Raw genomic sequence first — 14086 nt, 5'->3', positions numbered from 1 at the left:
TGAGATTTAAATTGAAGCCATGAATTCATACATTGGCGGAATTGGTTGCAAATTGCAAATGTATCTGTGTTTATCAAAAATCCATGTTTCGCCTCCATTCTGCACATTCTTTGTAAAGAAATTTAACTCCCGGCTAGAAAAAATTAATGGTGTTTGTTGTGCTCCTGGCCCCGATCTTACGTTCGGCACAAGTCGCGCATGGGGCACGAATGTTGTACGTTTTAGGTCGAGGTCTTCGTTTAAACTTAACTCAGAATTTTTATAGAAGTATAGAGAGTTTTTCTTATAGAAGTAGGTACAAATTAAGGCACTTTATCCGTAACGGTACTTTGTGGCTATATTATATCAGAATTACTTTCATTTAGGAAGGATGCTTTATTTGTCAATCAACTGGCAAGAGGTGCGGTGATGCCAGATAGAGAAAAAGCCCGAATCATTCCTGTTCTCAGCATTTTCTGTACGCTGTTCCGATACGCCTTGTTTTGCGTGTATGATACTGACTTTTTCAGTTCAAAGGCAGGTATGTTTGGCTTCCAATCCTTGTTGAAAACATATAATTTTTATAACCAGTAGTCTTTGAATTGTCATGAAGTGTATTCTGTCTTAATGCCTGCCCTTTCTTATAGATGGTTGCTAGTTATTCTTGCATAGTTTTTTTATACTAGTAAATAGAATATTTTCTAGTTGCTGCCTGTTCATAATTTCATACAAAGAATAGAAGTAGTAATATAAGTTATAGCTTTTGTTCAGTTGAAGTGATTCTCTAACTTTGTCGTTAATGTAGCTGCTAACAAAATTCAATTTTTTTGTACGCACGTTGTAATAAGGTGTGAAATAGTATGAAATTTTCCCTAGAACCTTTGTTGTATCAGTTGAAACGCAGCTATTCATTGTAGGCATAATTTTGAAGCTGGAAACGCAATGTATTAGATACGTTGCTCGACTTGTGATGCTCAAATGTATCTCTTGTACATATTTGGAGGGCCTTTCTTTTGCTATCGTAGGTTAGACCCAATAATTCGATATTTGTTTGTAAATCTGTATTAACTTTTTGCTTGCTTAACTTGCAAGGCTCAAGTGATTCCATGATGCCCTTTACGCTGCCAAACCTCGTCAGCATGTCGAAAACACTTCTCGATGTTTTGATTGGTCTCATTCAAATGATGTTCTCAGAAACTCGATCTAACGTTGTGAATGCTTATGGCAAAGCTATGCTGAGTGTGGGGGGCAGACCTCTTGGAGATGCAAGTGGCTTGGATGAATGGGGAAGTACCTGTCAGGTAAGAACAACCAGTTATAGCAATTGTGAGAATAAACGCTACGAAGATTCTTTTGTTATGATTTAATATGGGTTCTACTGGCCTAAATATGACAGACGAAAGCAGATTTAACTAATTAACCTATTAGAATAGTCCCGTGTCCTTTGCCAGAATTCATGCAGTAGGTATAATTGATTGAAAGCATATCTGCCATTTGAAAGTTGCCACTTGTCAGAAAAAAAGCTTAAGATTTGGGTTATTCGGAATTGTTAAACATCTTCAGGAAAGGTTTTCAAATTTTACAGTTCGGCTTAAAGAGGATCTTGTCTGACAAATTGAAATAGAATTTTAGCGAAGTGTAGAACAGTGGAAGGCCTTTAAGGGAGGGGTGGGGGAGGAGGAGGCTCTCTACTGTTTTCGAATCTGTCACGGAGGCTCTGGTAATGAAGATTCTTATAATTTCATGAAATGAAGATTCTTATAATATTCTTAAATGGTTTCAAATTTTTTATTTAAATATATCGACTCTACTATCTTGGGCACAGCTGCTGAGATGAAAACAAAAATGGTAGCATGAAAATATACACCCTTGGTACCAGAGCCTCAATGAATGTGTGGGGTCGAACTCCACACTTCGACCCGACTCTTTTTCAGGCTCTAACATCTATAGTACCAACATAAAATCCCTCAGGCATTCTTGATTTTTGCTCGTGCGAATTTTAATAGCAGATATGCAAACGTTGAACTTAGAGGAAAGGAGATGTTTATCTTTTCTCCAAACAGTACCCTAAAGCTGTGAACACCTTCGCCACAATCAAAATTTTTTCAATTTTATTTGCATTTCACAGTCATCGGCAGCCATGCTTTTTTGCTCTGGTCTCAGCACTGTCGATTGAGGATTGTAGATCAATTTTTCCTTGCATCAAATTTGTCTCAAATTCCTTTACAAAATGCCTAACTATTTGTCTTGGAACATCTTTTGTAGGCGGTGACTCTGCTGGTACGGCAGCTGCACTCGAGAGACAGCCGTCATCAGTTTTGCCCCGAGGGACACTGGTTGTCACCTAGAATTGCAATAAATGCCGAGCAAGTTACAATCGAAGGGTTCTTTGAGGAAAAAGGTGTTAACGCTTATTACTTCTTTTATTTGTTTATGCCTGATGCAATCTGCGTAAGAATTTTGCTGAAGAAAAAGGATTGTCGATTTTATGAACAGACTAGGGGAGTTGAGTCGAATTGTCACACCAGTGTGCCAGACACATAATACAGAGAAAATTTCATTTGAATAATATAATGCTGCGCCCCTTGCCCGGTTGCATAATTGAAAAAAACTGTTTTGCAGAATCCCAAATTTGTAGACCAAAAAATACATAACGGTGAGAATTATTATCTGAGCGACGTTATCTATAGGAGAAATTATTCCTAGAATCTCGTTATATTACTGATCTTAACCCAAGCCCAATCCTAACCCCAACCCTAACCTTAATCATAACCCAAACCCTTACTTTGACCTTACCTCAAATTGTTGTGAATGTTTTGCATTGTTTTGTTGCATTGTGACATTGGTACTTTTTTCGTAAGATGAAAATGATGATACATTCAAGCCTGGAATATCAGCACTCACTGCCAGAAGTATGGCAATTTTGCGACACATACCTTTCTCAGTTCCCTTCCTACAACGCGTTCAGGTTTGTCCTTTTGAGATAAAATTGTTTTGTCGTAGTCCCCGTTTACTCTGCTTTAGAACACTGTACCCTTATAAGCAGACACAGAGTGCTGCACCCTTAAAAGGGGGCGTTTCTAGATGGACTTGCGTTATAAGTGGAAACAATGGCAATGCAACGAGAGCTGAAGTCAAAATGATTAGAAGTGCCTTGCTGTTATACTAGAACTTAAGTTAATAAAAATTTCGGAAGAAAGACTTGAATGTTGTGTTATCTTTCGTGTTCCACGTGGGATACGAGTTTCATTCATGAAAATTTGTTACTAATAAAGATGCATCGTAGTCTGCTAGGATAAAAAGCAAAACCTATCGCGATTTGCTTGTAACAGAAACGTTAATCCATCATAAAACCCCAGTTAAGCATTATGATTAAATGTAGATTTATTCCGTTAAAGATATTCCAGAGAATTTTGAACCAAGATAAAGATGATTCACATGACCCGGCAGCGGATTTGTCAATGCGAAACCCATCCTCGTTTATAACTGTGAACCGGAAATACTTGTATCAAGACGCATATGACCAACTCTCTCAAGAAAGAGGTAAAAAGAATGATAGAGTTTCAGTCTTTTTTGACAAAATGCACGAGTATTCTTGTTTCTCAAAGAAGATTTATTTTTAACTTTCTTATTCTTACTTGCTAGTCTGCAAACTATTCATTGTTTTGTGTATTTCGCTATACGATCTTTGTTATACAAATGTTAGCTTGTTTATTGAGGCTCTTTGCCTCAGTTTAATCTCAGGCTTTATTTATTAGATAGAGGTCTGAATGCCAGTTCATTACAGATTTGTCTATTACCAAAAAGCGGCTTACAACCAGCATCGATTTATATGTAGAGTAAGTGATGATGCTCTAGACTCAAAGAGTAAAAATGAAATCTTTAGACTGTATGTTGTCTGTTCATTGCAGCGCCTGATATCAAAAAGAAAATTCGTGTGAAAATGATCAACGCTCAAGGCCTCGATGAAGCCGGTATTGATGGTGGCGGAATCTTCCGGGAATTTATGTCCCAGCTGGTAAAACAAGGATTTGATCCGAGTTACGGTTTCTTCAAAAGTACTCCGGAACAGTTGCTTTATCCTAATCCCCAGGTTCGTTCTTTCTTTCTCAAGGTTTTCCTTTTTCTAAAAATATATCAGTATTTAATTTTTTATGCTCTTTTTATGATCAGCCTTTCATTGGGTATTGAAATGTCTTTTATTTCTGTTGTATGTGCAATGTATCAGGGAATCATGAGATTTGAGTTTCTGAGGATCGTAACAACCTCTAAAAGGAGGGCCTTGTGCCTCCACGCAGCAGGAGGTAAAACCCCATATTTTCACCATATAAAACCCCACATTTTCAGCATTTAAAACCCCACATTTTTAGCATCTAAAACCCCACATTTTCAGCATCTATTCATTGAAATCTGTAGAGAAAAGAACGAATATTTTTCCTTGCTTCATTTGAAAACAAATGCCAAAATTTTCCTTGTTTTTCGACATCCGCAGGGCGATGGTTGCTTTTTGTGCGGATCTATTGATCCCCATCCCTCAATACCCCACCCCCTGTTAGCCACCACATTTTTCGCAGCTGGGGCTTTCCCTGACAAAGACAGGACAAAGCAATTGACGAGGGGTCAATTGACAGCCATCTTTACGGAACAGAAAATATGGTTTCGCAAAATTTTTCTGTTTCATTGAAATATGAGAAGCAAGAAAAGTTTTTAAACATACCCACTCCAACTTCTGTACAGTGATCCATTTGAAACTGTGGAGGAGCCATTTGTAAGGTATAGATACGTTTTTTCAACCTCGTTCTTGCGTGTCGGCTTAGCATAGTGGGTTCATCGCTTAACGTCATTACATGTTATAAAGAAACTTTGCAGTTCAACCCCACTAGCGCAATCCGATACTTTTTTTCTTTCTTTCTATATCTGAAGAACATTGTCGACTATGATATTTAAGCTGGTCATGGTTCTTAGATATTCCTTTTTTTCTAGTTTAAAAAATACGTTTTGTGTTATTATGGATTGTAGATTTGCAAAACCATAGTCACTGTAGCACTCATTTTTTATAAGAAACTGCATGATGACGAGCTGTTTTTTAAAAGAATAGTTTTTAAGAACACGGGCCTTATTCTTACTTTATTCATTTCAGATTTGTTCTTAATTTAGTTAACTTTTTTGAGAATTTATTCTTTGAAGATTTTCAAGAATTAAGAACAAGCTGAGGCTGAGCTACTGTAAAATGTAATTTTGAACAATGTTTCATCGCAAATTTGTGGATAAATAAAGGATGTATCACTCACTTAGTTAGCAAATGAGGCCTGAACACCTCCCTTGAGCGCATGAGATGGCAAATCTACTGCTGAAACCCAATTAATTTAAGAACAAATTAAGAACAACACAGCCAGCCTGAACTTTAATTTTCTAAGAAAAAGAGTGTATGCTCGGGGTTTACACTTAGCTTCTTGTTTTGTTGATTTCAGTGCTAAAAGATTCTTAAAGATTCCTTATATTACAAATGCTGACGAGCTGTTTTTAAAAAAAAGGGTTTTCGAGTATTTTGTTGAGGTTCAGGGTGATCAACAATTTATTTTTTGGTCTTCTTACGCTCGGTTTCTGATAGACGGTTGGGCTTCCTAAAGAATGTTGCTTGGACTTGTGCTCAAATCAATACCAATTGTTTGTGGTTAATATCACCCGTAATTTTTCCACTGTAGATTCGTGCCGGCTTAGCCTTGTGGATACTTCGTTGAAATTAGTCTGCTAAACTAAAGGTTCTCAAACCCCGTTTCCACTGGCGCCATCCGGCACATTTTCCTTCCTTTAATTTCTTAAAGTTTGCCCATGCTAAATAACTAGTTTGCTATCAAACAGTCCAAAACTGCCACTGGTTTGGCGTAATAATTCGATTAAAATCAGATGTTGAAATCTCGATGAAAAATAGAGAAAATTACAAAAATGTATTTTTCAAAATAAAATCTTTAAGATGAATGATTTTAGTTATTTTTTTTATTTCGCGTTTTTTTTTGAAAAAATCAGGAGTTGCTCGCAATCTGGCTTCAAAGATAACAGTACCAAATGACTTTTAAACTAATATCCTTTCATTAATCTTGAAAAGTTTGGAAACATAAATACAAGCATTTTTATGACAGATTTAACTGGTTTTACACATGCAAAAGTGTTAAGCTTTAGACTGATTTTGCACATTGTCACAAGTTCTAAAAAGGGTTTTTATAACGAAATTACTTAGCCGTCCCATAAGGTTGTCCAGCGAGTTTTTTGGAGTCGTATAAAGTAGAATTTTTTTCTTCGTAGGCGGCAAAGATCAATTCAGACTGCCTGAAGCATTTCCATTTTCTTGGCAGAATACTTGGCAAGGTTGTGCTGCTTTGAAATACTGATCTTTTAAATTGAATTCAGTTTTATTACCATCTCTACATTCATTTTTATTACCAGAAAATCTATATTGGACTAGAGGGAGTTTCTCAATTTTGCGGCTTTCCATATGAGAGCTTTCTGAGATTTAACCAATAACATTAAACAAATCAAAAATTGTTTTGATGACACAATAAGACACTATATTTCCAGTTTTTATTGATCTTCAAAACCCCTTTGCAGAAGATGTTTTCAGTGATTTTCATAATATTTTTTGTTAGTGTTTCTTGATTATCTTCGAAGTCATAGGCTCTTCTTATTCTTTTGAATTTTTAGGACCTGTCTTTAGATGTTTTGATCACTGTGGAGCATATATCTCCTTTCTTCGTCGTTTTTACCCGTTTAAAATAACGAATCTGTATATCAAACTTTAGGTTATCTACGAAAACATGATGGTTGAGATGCCCTTTGCTCCATTTTTCCTCTGCAAGATTCTGAACAAGCATAGTGCCGATGTTGACATCCACCATCTTGAATCTCTTGATCCTGAACTTTACCGGTAAAGTTTCTTATTCATAACTGACTACAGATATTTCTAAGAATCCCATACATCTAAAGCTCCCAACGAAATTTTTGATATATATTATATTTATATTGACTTTTTTATATTATAAAGTTATCTTGATTTCGGAAAACAATTGGCCGGGAGACATTAGCGGAATTGTTGCATATTTTCGCGTGCAAGAAATGCATTGTCAGTGAAATTATTCTGCGAATCATCAATACATTATAATGAATTTACTGTCAACCCCTCCTTTGAATAAACCCTTTGTCGGTTTGAGAATAATTTTGTAGAGTTTATCCCCAAGGATGCTGGAACCGACTGCACGAGGGGCACGTGTCCCCCAGTAATTCAAAAGTGCCTATTTTGATATAAGTAATTTTCTGCTTGCTACTTATATTTGATTTGTTTCAACAAATATCGCAAAATTAAAAACTTTAAGTCATTTTTAGGAATCTTCTATCATTGAAAAATTACGACGGAGATTTCGACGACATCGCATTGAATTTTACGGTCATTAATGAAGAATTAGGAAATGTCGAGGTAAGGTGACTTTTGAGTAACAGCTGAAAATTCTTGTGAATTTTAGAAATATTAAGTGCGCAGTATGATCTGTTTATTAAGGATGAAACTAGAAATAGCTTAAATTTAAAATTTTCAAGGTGCCCCTTTCTTATTAATTATTTCTCCCCTTCACTTATCACATTAGAGCGCTATTCCATGGACGGCGTCAAAGCTGGGCTGGGGGCTGCATCTCACCTTTTTTGCAAATAACTTTTTTTAAAAAATAACACTCTCGGTGGCTTGCCAATGTCTCAATGGCAATAAAGGGTGCCCATAAAATCATAGGCATACACATATCGTGATAAATTATAGTGCATTTTTCAAAATTCAGTATTTTAGTCAAATTATGCTGTCAACTCGAGCTTTTAACTTTTTTTCGCCGCCCTTATTTTCTATGCTAAATCCAAATGGTTAGTCCACTCTTTGCTTTATTCTTGTTTGTGTGAAAGTTTAGCTGAATCCCACTACTAGAATTTGGTTACTTTTTGCTCTACTCGGATGCTAGAAGTTTTTTGAAAATTCCTCAACCAGTTCTCTGAATTTCGACTCGCCACATGTTCTTTCGAGCAGCGAATATTCAGTAATAGGTGATAGTATACAGGAATTCGGCAGTAATCCTGACAGGCTATATAGTTTTCTCAAAGAAGTATATTTTGCTGCTATTAGTATGAAAATGAAGAAGTAAATACTCAGATTTTAAATTTCTTATCTCTTCGAGGCTTTATTTGTTAATGGTGGAGGTTTCTCTAATTTCTTTGCCCTATCTAATGGTAGAATTATTTTTGTTATTAAGGTGGAAGACCTGAAACCCGGAGGCCGAGACATTCTAGTCACCAGCTCAAATAAAATTGAATATATCCATTTAATGGCTGATTATCGACTCAATAAACAGGTTTGTCGCTAATCTGCTACTTTCAATCACAGATAAAGGAAAGTTCATCTATGTACAAGTGAAATTAAGGTCATCAAAAAATAATTTGTTTTATCTTTTTTCATTACAAATTTAACTAACACGTCGAAGCTCCAAGTCAAACTGTTGTATGCAAAATCTCATCGCAAAGATTGAGCTTCCTGCTCTTAGATAATGATATTGCCTGCCTGCCTGTGGATGCTTTAGGTTTGCTGGCAAATTATTTGTATTTATGATGCAAATCATGTTTTCATAATTTTCATAATTTTCATATTCATATAAATTTTCATATTGTATTTTCATAAATTTTCAGTTGTATTATTGTGAATATATTAAGTCGACTTATAAAGCTTTATTGTTTCAAGTGTCAATTTGCTAATTTATAACATATGGTAAATCCAAAATACACAATTTTGCTGATCTCTTTCATATGAAGATTCGTGCCCAGTGCAACGCCTTCAGAGCTGGCTTGTCTGACGTCATCAATATCGAGTGGCTTCAGATGTTTGGTCATCGGGAGTTGCAGGTTGGTTTAAGATCTTGTGTTCTGCTGTTATTTGTCATAAGAATGCTATGAATTTTGTCCAGCCTCGATATTCTTGGGAAATTTTTATTTGAAGGCTGGACATAATGTATTCTAATTCTTTCAAATTTGATATGGTTTCAGGGGAACTCATAGGGTCACCAACCCTGAAATATAAACCACATTTTTTGATAAAATGAGAAATGTCAGTATGATTTTTGTATTATCGGCTGGAAAAGCTGCGGTTCGGCAATTTATTTCGTATTTGAATGGATCATTTTTGTAGGTGCTCATATCCGGAGCCCCGGTCCCAGTGGATCTAGAAGACTTGAGAGCAAATACCAACTATTCAGGTAATGAAACATATCTTCGTTTTTATTTTATTACATATATGTTTTTATAGTTCTTACATACATATGTTTATACATGTGTTACATACTTTATGGTGAAGAGTAAGGCGTTTCATGTGTAGCTATGAATCGAAATGCCAGCAGGTGTGCACTAGGTAGATTGTGATGAAAAGTTGTAAATACACGGAAAAAATACAACAACCACTGTCCGGTTCAAATTTTTGTTAAAATATGCTTGTATATTAAAGATTATGCCTACGAAGCTAAACAATGATTCGCATACTAAATTTGTTAGATCTCCTTCGATTTTTTGGGGCCATTTAGCTTTTTTAAATTTGTTTTGATGATTAAATGGGTATTGGAATACTGCGATTTAAAAACCCAACCATTGCTCTGGTCCCTTTAATATCTCGAAAGGTATAGGTTCTATTTTATATTGGCTCAAGACAAGACTTCTTTAGACAAATAAAGATCCGCCATGGTTTTGGTATTTAGTTAGATGTTAAATTGCCATTCAAGGTGGGTACGAAGATGGTCAGGATTACATCGAAGCCCTTTGGTCAATTTTGAATGAATTCAACGATGATCAACGAAGAAAATTCATCAAATTCGTCACGAGCTGTTCAAGACCGCCACTCCTTGGTTTCAAGGTACAATGCATTTCATCTTTATATCTATTCTAGGCCTCGCTTATACGAGTGAAAGTGGATCAGATCCAAACTGGGTCCAATCTGCTTTGAGTACAAATAGGTCTCACATTCAGCCGGGATCTCGTGGGTCCGACCTACGTTCATATGCTTTCGAGAGGGATCCAGCTCAAATCCGATTCACTTTAACCTTGTGTAAACGGGTCGATCTTAAATTGGATCTCTTCGAATAGGTGTCTTGTCGTTGCTATACTAACGGTCAAGTGCTTGTGCGTTATTTTTTGGACCCTAAAGGTAGGTGGTAGGCCCGTCCGTATCAAAGCTGGATCCACTGGATCCGATGCAGTTTAGATTCGATCCTCTTTAGATCCGATCCACTTTAGATGTAACCCTCTTTTAGATCCGATCCATATTTGATGCCATCCATGTAAGCATAAACCTAACGTCGTTTTGGCCTTGTCTTTCTATACTAAAACAGCCCCTAAAATAGGAAATTTTCTGTCATAAACTATACCTTTGGAATACGTTAGTATTGTTGGGAATGGGATGAGGTAAATAGCTAAATCCAAAGTTGGAAATTAGTGTTTAAATATTGTTGCCAAATGTCAGAATTCCTCTATAATTTTCTAGTAGAAGGATATTTTCTCTCTGGGCTGGGAGGAAAAAAAGTTTTAAAGGCTAGCCACAACAAGAGGGGTCACAATTTTTTGAAATAATGTTTAATCTCGATGTAAAGATTCCGGGGTTTTACATGCTACTCCAGTTCATCTTTCGCTATTCAGTTTTCTTTTAATAAAAGAAGAGGATGATCAGCTAGCCAAGACTGTAAAATAATTGCTATTATTTTTAATTTATTTATGGAAATAGGATTGTGAACTTATTTAAAGCAAGTCTGTTCAAGATCTATTTGCAGCCAATTACCTCTTAGTGATAAGGAAGCCTGAATTCGAGTACTGAAATATTTCCAAAACTATTTTTGTACAAATTTTTTGCAGAGAACTTTCGACTAATTACATAGGCATCTTAGTACAGTTACTGAACAAAGTACTCTAACTGCATTGAACCAAGTTGTATTTTCTAATTAACATCTAATTACAAAGTTAAGTCTATGAACTGCCATGACAGGGTGCGTGTACTTTCAATTGCTGTTTTCAATCATAGGAAACTATTTCGGAGATAAAAACGAAGTTCTCTTTACACCTAAACTGCTAAGAACAATATCTAGCAGCGAATACTTCTGTAGCGTCGATTTTTTATGCAAGACAGGTCCATCGTAATTGTCCTACAAAAAAACAAGCCAGTTGAGTAAAGTTTTATAATCATATGAAAAAACATCAATGCAATGAATCGCTGATTTTTCTCTTACTAGGACCTCTATCCTAAAATGTGTATTCATTTTGGTGGCAAAGAAGACCGTTTACCAAGCGCGAGCACGTGCATGAACATTCTAAAGTTACCTGAATATGAAACAGCAGAAATCCTGAAATCGAGACTACTGTATGCAGTTGAATCAGAGGCTGGGTTTGAACTTAGTTAGTCTTTAGGTTTGGTTTCATAAAAGTTATATTTTAAAAGTAATGTTATTCGTAATTCAGCCCTTGCCTTCTATTACAAAGAAAAGTATTTTCTTGCTAAACTTTTTTTAATTTGATTTTCAACAGTTAATTGACACGTTTTATTGTTTTGTTTTGTCATTGAGTTTTTAACTTTTAGTCTATTTTCTTATTCAAGAAAACCAATTTTGTAATTAGCAAAGGTGATTAATTCGTATGTTTTACTTTTCATACAATCCGTCACAGTCATTCAAATATTCACTCGCTCAAAGTCGTGTCAACTCTTAATACCAACAGTGGTGCTTTGCTTATGAAGCTTCAAGAGATGAGGTAACAGACACGCCGGAGCCGACGTTTTCTAATTTGTCTAAAGCCCCTTCACCCCAAAATGTGTTCCAGCGTCCCTGAGCATAGTTTACGCAAACATAAGACATCTAGACGTTCACTCAGCATTTTGATGGGAGCGAAGGAGGTTCTGGTACGATGCGACGACCTCCTTGCCAAAGACTATATAGTCGTGCTCGCCTGGGGAGTTGTCCAAATGTTTGCTGTTTAGATATAATTAACTAAATACTTTTGACTGTCCACGTGTCTAGACTTCTGTTCATTGCCTTTACAAGAAGCTTTGCTTTGATAAACGTTCCAGACTAACATACAATCATAAATAACAAGGTAAAGCTAAGAATCATTCTTGAAAGCCTAATTCATACCCCCAATTGCCCCTTGTTCGTTCCAGCATTGCTGACTGTAAGTACGTACGCACCAAAGGGGGAGAGGCATATCAAAAGCGCACGGGTGCATTCAGGAGAAGGGCTATTAAGTTTGATGAGTACCTATACAGTTTGACTGTCCTTTTTGCATATCTTTAAATTGTCGAAATAGCTTAAAACCTACCTTTTCTTAAAGAAGACAAAATTCTTATTCGCGATTATTAAGGTCACCAGTTGTTGAAAAAAACATTTAGACTGTTGAAGGTGATTAACCAGTGACCGTTTTCTACACCCTTCTAATTCCATTTCATCGTACCACTTTTACCCTTTTGATATTTGAATTTAACTTTAAGAAATTTGAAATAATACCGCAATACTACAAAGAAAATTTTACCTTTTTTTGGTTTCCTGAACTAGGGGAATATTCAAGCTATAGGTGGGTACATGCGCAAAGGGGGTGGGCAAAATTAGGGGTTGTACTGCTTATGTCTTTTATGGAAGCACCCCCCGATTTATCGTTTTTATATTTCGAAGCGGGCGCTCTTCGAAACGCGATGACGGGGGATTACACAATTATTCATCCGCGAGAGAACAAATATATAAACATTGGTCTAGTTCAATAAGCAGCTATTCAAGTAACTCAAAGGAATTTCGCTTGTGGCAGCCGTGCCTGCTTAGCCTAGTGGATTCATCGCTTTGGTTGCAAAATAGTTTCAAGTACTGTTCAATGTGGTTCGAATCCACAACTTTCCACGGGCGCAGTCCGGCACTTTTCCTTTCAAGCAAAAATTCTTCGAATCGCGACGTAAACCACAATCATGCCATTTTTGAGTAATTCAAAACTGAAGAAAAGCCATGATAAAAATTATGCTAATTATGTTAAATAAAAGTTATTTTTTTACATAACCTCTCCCTGGGATTATTCAGTTTTCCATTGAAATACAAACAATGTTTCGCATTTGCGAAATTAAAAGAAACGTTCTAAGAGTTTCTTGATATATAATTTGTTCATCCTCGAAAAGTTTTTATCTTACGCTTGAAACTATACGAGGTTCCCGGCTAGGGCTGTCAATTTTCATCTGCATAATTTCCAAAATGGACCCAAGAATAGAATTGGAATCTTCATGGTTAATTTATCCTGTGACAAAATTTTCATGTTGTTTGGACATGCCACTTTCGAAATTAAGCTTTTCCTGAGATGGTTTTAAGAAAGTACTTCTGAGAAAATTTCACCATGCCAATTTCAAATCTGGGGTCCATTTTTGCCAAAGGTCTGTAGATAGTGAAATGCAAATGTAGTAAAAACAAGTGTAGTTCTTCTTTGACTGTGTTTAAAAAATACTTGAAAATGTGAATCACTTTAATGAAGTCCCACATGGCTGGGTAAAATTTTTGTTCAATTGATTCAGATACATCTTTGTACCACAAATGAGTTACTTCTCTTCATATATAGTATCATTCCTTGCGATTTTCGTTGTTCCTGCCAAAATAGTTTAGAAAATAGGTATCAAAATTTGAAAAACGCCTAGAATTGACCCTTACGTAATAAGAGTTTTGGGGATTTTTTGTTTGCAAAAATTTCGAGCACGACATATTAAATAATGTAAAAATGTTTATTGAAATTCTAGATCCATTTTGGAAGACTTTTAAAGTTTCCTGTTATAATTTTCTTTATACGCAAAAAATCACAGGTCAAGTAAGCCTATGCTGCAAGTTTCAAGATATTTTATGAATTTGAAGATGAAGTTATGAGATTCGTCGGGTGGCAATATTGTTGATTTCGAAGTTGACTGATTTAGCGTCCTTAGAAACGCAGTTATTTTTCTGTCGCCATGTTCTTGTTCCATGTGTTATTGTGCGCGTTCCGTACTTCACTGAAAAATTTAATGCGCCCACGTCTCTGTTTCGTTTCGTTGTTGGGGTGT

General features: G+C 36.0%; 1 protein-coding gene across 1 annotated transcript in view; it reads left to right on the top strand.

Annotated features, from left to right (window-relative positions):
* Positions 1-13135, top strand: part of LOC135694907 (ubiquitin-protein ligase E3C) — a 34338-nt gene extending 21203 nt beyond the window's left edge. Inside the window, exons 14-27 of the mRNA XM_065213790.2 lie at positions 366-520; positions 1072-1280; positions 2245-2380; positions 2841-2947; positions 3378-3522; positions 3891-4072; positions 6283-6345; positions 6777-6901; positions 7357-7447; positions 8262-8360; positions 8815-8904; positions 9188-9254; positions 9771-9901; positions 11268-13135. Of these exons, the coding sequence (XP_065069862.2) occupies positions 366-520; positions 1072-1280; positions 2245-2380; positions 2841-2947; positions 3378-3522; positions 3891-4072; positions 6283-6345; positions 6777-6901; positions 7357-7447; positions 8262-8360; positions 8815-8904; positions 9188-9254; positions 9771-9901; positions 11268-11435 (1768 nt within the window). The 3' untranslated portion in view covers positions 11436-13135. The remainder of the gene's footprint in view (positions 1-365; positions 521-1071; positions 1281-2244; positions 2381-2840; positions 2948-3377; positions 3523-3890; positions 4073-6282; positions 6346-6776; positions 6902-7356; positions 7448-8261; positions 8361-8814; positions 8905-9187; positions 9255-9770; positions 9902-11267) is intronic.
* The last annotated feature ends 951 nt before the right edge of the window (positions 13136-14086 follow it).

The sequence above is a fragment of the Rhopilema esculentum genome, chromosome 8 (assembly GCF_057945365.1).
Source record: "Rhopilema esculentum isolate cy_ngs chromosome 8, ASM5794536v1, whole genome shotgun sequence".
Taxonomy (NCBI): Eukaryota; Metazoa; Cnidaria; class Scyphozoa; order Rhizostomeae; family Rhizostomatidae; genus Rhopilema; species Rhopilema esculentum.
This window is presented reverse-complemented; position numbering and strand designations above follow the sequence as displayed.